At 38.1% G+C, this 6,000-nt stretch overlaps 1 protein-coding gene across 1 annotated transcript in view; it reads left to right on the plus strand.

Annotated features, from left to right (window-relative positions):
* Positions 1–1,890, plus strand: part of cdkal1 (CDK5 regulatory subunit associated protein 1-like 1) — a 242,924-nt gene extending 241,034 nt beyond the window's left edge. Inside the window, exon 15 of the mRNA XM_079240730.1 lies at positions 1,424–1,890. Coding sequence (XP_079096856.1) covers positions 1,424–1,585 — 162 coding nt within the window. The 3' untranslated portion in view covers positions 1,586–1,890. The remainder of the gene's footprint in view (positions 1–1,423) is intronic.
* The last annotated feature ends 4,110 nt before the right edge of the window (positions 1,891–6,000 follow it).

The following is a 6,000-nucleotide window of genomic DNA, read 5'->3' on the forward strand; positions in this document are numbered from 1 at the left end:
AGAATGACTTTTACATGATTCACCAAAGACAGTAAATTCTGATTTAATATGTGTATCAAAATAGTTTTAACAAGCTCAGTCAAATCTTTGTTTGCCCTCTTCCTCCTGACACTTTCTTTTTCATCTTTTTTCTCTTTTTTACAGCTTTTTTTTATTTTATTTTTATTGCTGTTGATGTTTCCCATCATTCACTGCCACCTCTTGCCATTGATGGCCGTCTTTTTACTGACCCAACACACTAAGCCTGAACCGACTTGTCTGATCACTGACCACTCTGCTGTCAGAACTTTCTGTTTGACTTGTGACCGTGGTCAGCCAACTTAATCTAAAGAGGATTCTGTAATTATGAAATATGAACATGTTATGCAGAGAGCTGTGAGCAAGGATCTCTGACAATGAGTGTATTTAGAGATGTGCATCAGGTCGCTGAAAAAATGTAGCCATTTCAGATGAGTGCCCAGTAGATCCCAGTGTTTATCTAATGCGCAGGTAGATTCATGGTTGAGATGCTCAGCCTCAAGCTTGTTCCATACTCCACGAAAAGCAAGAAGTTTTTTCTTGTTCTCGAGGCTCCGAGAAGAAAATGACGTCATTTTGTTCTCGCGGACGGATTTGAAGACAGTTCTCGACACATCGGGCTGGCACAACTTTTTTCTTGTGGGGCTCCGAGAAGTATCTTGTGATTGGTCGGACATTTGAGGTGGGCGTGGTTAACACGGAGAAAGGATGAAGCAGAGTTGCTGCTTCCGCGTTTTTGCTGTTGCAGGTAAAACAGATTGTTTTGATAAAACAGCTGATCGAGGTGGTGAGAAAGGACGAACATTTTTACATGTAGCATTAAAACACTCGGACCCATCCGCATGCACAACCCGCCCTGCCACGGACGAAGTTGCTTGTTAAATATGAAACTAGAAAAGAACTCAGAGAGCGAAAACCTCCAAGCACAATGTTAAAGACTCCTTTTAAAATTCCTGGATCCAAACGATGATCCAGGTCACCACCAAAATTTAATTTTCATTTTTACATTTCCAACAACTCTTGAAATTTTTATAAAAATCCATCCGTAACCTTTTGAGCTATCTTGAGCACAAAGACGCCAGGAAAAACATAACCTCCTCGGCGGAGGTAACAACCGCGTTCATTGCACATAAGCAGACATCGCACCCCGCGGTGATCCCTCCCCGCTGCAGACGTGCTTCTCTTGGAGTATGTATGGACCTGACGAAAAAGAAGATTTTTCTTGTTCTTGCAGCATCGAGAGCAAGAACTCAGTTCTTGCTTCTCGTGGAGTATGGAACAAGCTTTAGTAGTACCTCGTGCAGATTGCTTACTGTCAGCCCAAGATCTGTAGCTGTCTGAGTAATCATCTCTCTAAAGAGGAATGTAATCAACACAATTCCATGTCCATTTTTTTTCTCCACAGGAACAAATGGCCAACAGAGTCAACGGATGTGCTTCGGTGACACCTGCCTGTACTTTCCTGATTGGCTCCTTCAGCCTGGACAGGGAAGTGCTAAAGAAGCTAGGGATAGGGCTTGCTCTGGCCGCTGCTGTCCTCGCCTTTATTGTTGAGAAATTGTACTGAGTGTGCAGCTTAACTTTGTGTAGTTATTTTGAGCCAAACAAAGTCTGCATCGATGTGTGAAAGATGGACTGTGGGCAGTCACAGGTTGCCAGCCTTTCAAAGAAAAAAAAAAAAAAAAAAGAGTACAAATAACAAGAAAAACAGGATGTTTCAGCTGCAAATGTTTTTTTTTTTTTTTTTGTTTTTAATTTAAAATGGCTTTGTTAGTTTTATGGTGTTTTGCTTCCGGCTGCATTAACATTGTCCACAGACTAGTAAATGCAGGCTTAGACTTGTTTGTAAAGTCTAACAAGTTGTTTTTTTTTTTTAAATAAACTGCATAACTTAATGATACAGGTTGGACAGCTTTGGAGAATAAAAGTTGTTTATCTGGAGTCCTAATGTTTATTTAATATACTGAAATGAGTCATAATTCTTTACATTCATTTCAAAGTATTTCCTTTTGAAATAGAGACAAAGACCGTATATTTTTAGAGTTGCATAATAAATGTCATGTAGGTTGTTTTAACACATCACAAATTATTTCCTCACATGGTTACATTTTTGTAATACCTGTTATTCAAATTAATAACAGTATTTTATGTGTGTATCACACATTCATTGGAATTTGTTATATCTGTATGGGATGCCTTGCTCTGCTTTGACAGAAAGGCTAGTTATGCAGTTTCTCACTTGTCTTTCATTGTGTCCATCTGAACTTATTCCGTCTCCTCTGGACAATGAGGGTAAATCCAGTGATGTTTAGAGAGCAACCCTCCTTTAGTTTCTTCCAAATACCTAAAAACCCAAAAGAAAAATAATCTATCTTTTTCTGGATTCTTTGTGGAATTGAGGAATTATAATTAAATTTCAGACAAACCTTCAGGACCTTGTATTGGAAAAGTATCAGAAATAGATTTGTCAGAATTTAAAGTTAACCAAAACTATCAGGATTGTATCACATGTCTGAGGTGGTTGATCTTATTTTAAGTCAGTGTAACTTCTAGTGTGTGAAAATGTCGCATTTAAAATCAGACAATGTTTTTTTTTTTCTTTGTTTTGTTTTATTTTGATTCTTTGTCACACACATCGAGAAACATTTAATAAAGCTCTAAATCAATTTGTCATGACTAAAACTGCCAATGTGGTGATTGATTGACTGATTCAATGAATTATTGATTCCACAGTCGTCATCATGTGTTGCTCTCTAGTATCTGTCTGCTTTGAGATACGGCTGTCCCAACACAGGCTCTGGAAACCCCAACAGTTAATAATGCATGCCCCAATTTCTGTCATGCTACACTGCCTGGTGTCTCTGAGTGTGCCTGCATTTTCATGTGTGTGTGTTTGTGTCTGCATAAGCCCTGCATATATTTACGAGTAACAAATATCTCAAACTTGTTTGTGAGCTTGTTTCTGTGTCAAAAGATGTGCCTAAATGTGTGTGTCTGCTCATGCCGGCACAGCATGACAGAGAGGTTCCTCTCATGCTTGATTTAATTAAAACCTATGTGCGTGTGCTCGTACGTTGTCTGCATGGTGGTTCCCAACCTATTTTCCCTGAGGACCCCCACCACCACACACACACACACACACACACACACACACACACACACACAATGTTGAAAACATGCTTGGTTTTATGCTTTTATTCACTAGGTGTATCACCATAAATGATTTCTTCAAATGAGTTTTAATCAGACTCATTTGATAAAACTAAATTAAAGGTTATGCCATACAGATTTTTCATCTTTTTAATTTTTTTTCTTTTCCAAAATGAGGACAAGTCATTTTTCTCAGATGTCTCATTATGCAAAGGTAGTGTTTTCAACCTCCTAACATAAATGTGAATCATGTGAATAATAACAAAACCTTGGTGTATAAACCTTAACTTCTCCCTGAGTGGACATGACCTTAATTGAAATTACACTGACTCTGAAGAGTCAAATCCTCAGAGACCCCCCTGTGCTCTATGGGAGACCCCAAATTGATAACTGCTGTGGTAGGATGACAGGTCTCATTACCTTCTCGTTCAGGAAGCTCTTTTTGTTTCATATTTGTTGCCTTCACACACACATTAGCTTTATGTTTCGAAGTAAAAACAAGGAAATCATGCATGTTACACGTTTAGTTTCCTCCTCGCTGTTCCATGTTTCCTTCTCCCGCATACACACACACATTCACATTACAATGCAGCTTTGTAGTATGGGGCCAAATGATGCATGTCAAGCAAACTCGCACACAGACAGGGCACCAAAGCTTAATGTTACCAATCAAATGATGCATGTCATACACAAAGACACACACACACCAGCTTTGTATTATGTGATCAAATGATTCGTGTAGCTGTGAAGCTTGTTACATCCATCCAGCAGTGCCCTATATTCTGCTGCAGCCATCCATACAGCTCGTTTGATGTTTTGTAAGCACATTTCCTCCCTGCATGTGTCAGTTACACAGCATTGTTCTCCATTGAAATATGGATGCAACAACGGCCTTTATATTTGGGAGATCATCACTTACTGTGAAATATTGAGGCAGAACCACTGAAAGAAGATCATTATTCACTTCACATCATTCACTTGAGTTGCTTCTAATAAAAGCAAGAGTTCTGAATTTCTTGTCTCAGTGGCAGCTGTTGTCAATTCGTTATCCGTGCAGCGATGTTGGTTTGATGTGAAGCTAGGAAACTTTAGACACGGGCACAAATGAAAGGAGGTTGAACATTAATGCACTTTGCTCGTGTCAGCTCGTATTTGTTGTATCGTCTAATTTCACTGATTTAAGTGTTTTAAATTATGTGCGGTGTGGTTTGGCTTACATCAGAGCCAGGCAAACCACACTCGCACTACATGCTGTTTTTAAAGAAGACATGTTATCCCCATTTTTAACAAACTAACAGTGAACGCTGAGGGCTTCATTAGAATGTCTGACATGCTTTGATCAGAATATCACAGAAAGCCTTTTTCACCATTATTTTATACCTGTTTACACTCACCACAAACTCAGACCACAATCATGTGTTCTACCTGTCCTCGGCTTGGTCTGCCTCTTTTTACATCAACAGCACTTAATAACTGGGGTGGCAGAGCGCACCACCCAGCTGGCAGGTTAACAGTCAAAATTCGTGCTACTATTATGTCTTCACAAAGACTGGGCTTCGCTGTGGCTCCATTCTTCTTTGATTTTTAATTTCTTACAAAGGTTGCTTATACTGTATGCTTATGTTTCTGAGGTTAGCTGAATTTATTATTTGACGTTGCAACTGCTGATGTTGCATTTACTGGTAAACTGTGATTATGGGTTTTAATATGGCAATATGACAAAACTGCATTTAGGAATTCAAATGTTGTCAGTATTCAAAACCTTGGACATGGTTACTGTCATTAGGAAACTGTGTACAATTCTGGAAAGTATATATAAAAAAAAAGGAAGACTTAAGAGTTTTAACTTTTCATTTAAATGCACTTTAAATACATTTTGGACTTGAAATTGAACACCAGTAACAATGTATTGGTTGAAAATTTTAACATAACTTTAAAACTGAACAAATAGTATCCACTTTGAGCAGCTCAACAGATATATTTAATCCTGGAGGCCATCTAAGTGGCAGATTAGTACTGTCTTAAAAGTTTTTAGGCTGGTAACAACTTCAAACATCTAAATAAGAGACTTAAAAGTCTACATCCAAAGTAAGGATGCTCTTGAGGAAAAATTTGGATTTTAAATGAACAAATTTTGACCAATATTCTTTGCTGATGTTGGTTTAAGCTGAACCAAGACTTTTATTAAACTCAGTTAGCAAGAGTTCTCCTTGATGAGTTAAACTGGTGATGTTGCACCAAAGATGTGGCCAACAATATAACAGTATTGGTCCAATCTTTAATAGGCATTAAGAGAGAAACGAGAAACACAATTTGATCCAAACCCTTCAAAATGCTTAATAATACTTCCTCATATTGGAGACACTTTCATAATTTGTTTAATGTAAAGGTTATGTATTTTCAATCTGTTTTTCTGTCTCAATGATCCAACACTGCATCCAAATGGATTAAAAACTAGTTCCATCTTACTTGTTACCTCCTAAAACAAATTCAGGCCAGCACAATTAACTTTACATTTCAGTTTCACACCAGTTCTGTTCACCTAAACGAGTATTCAGATTTCCATAACTAAAAGCTGATGCCAGGAACTGGCATGAATTTTTAGCAAATATAGAGCATCTTGACAGTAAGGGTGGGCTGACAGATATTCTCATTAGCTTCCATCTCAAGCGGTGACCTTTTCATTTCTGCCTAACAAAGTAAATTCCTCACCGTCTTCTGCATCTGCCACTGATGTAACTGCATCTCCTGCTTCTGTGTTTATCTGAATATAAATTATTCATTTTATGAACAGAAACTTGAGTGTCAGAATTTAGGTAGCTGTTGGATTGC

Source organism: Telmatherina bonti, assembly GCF_933228915.1.
Source record: "Telmatherina bonti genome assembly, chromosome: 5".
Taxonomy (NCBI): Eukaryota; Metazoa; Chordata; class Actinopteri; order Atheriniformes; family Telmatherinidae; genus Telmatherina; species Telmatherina bonti.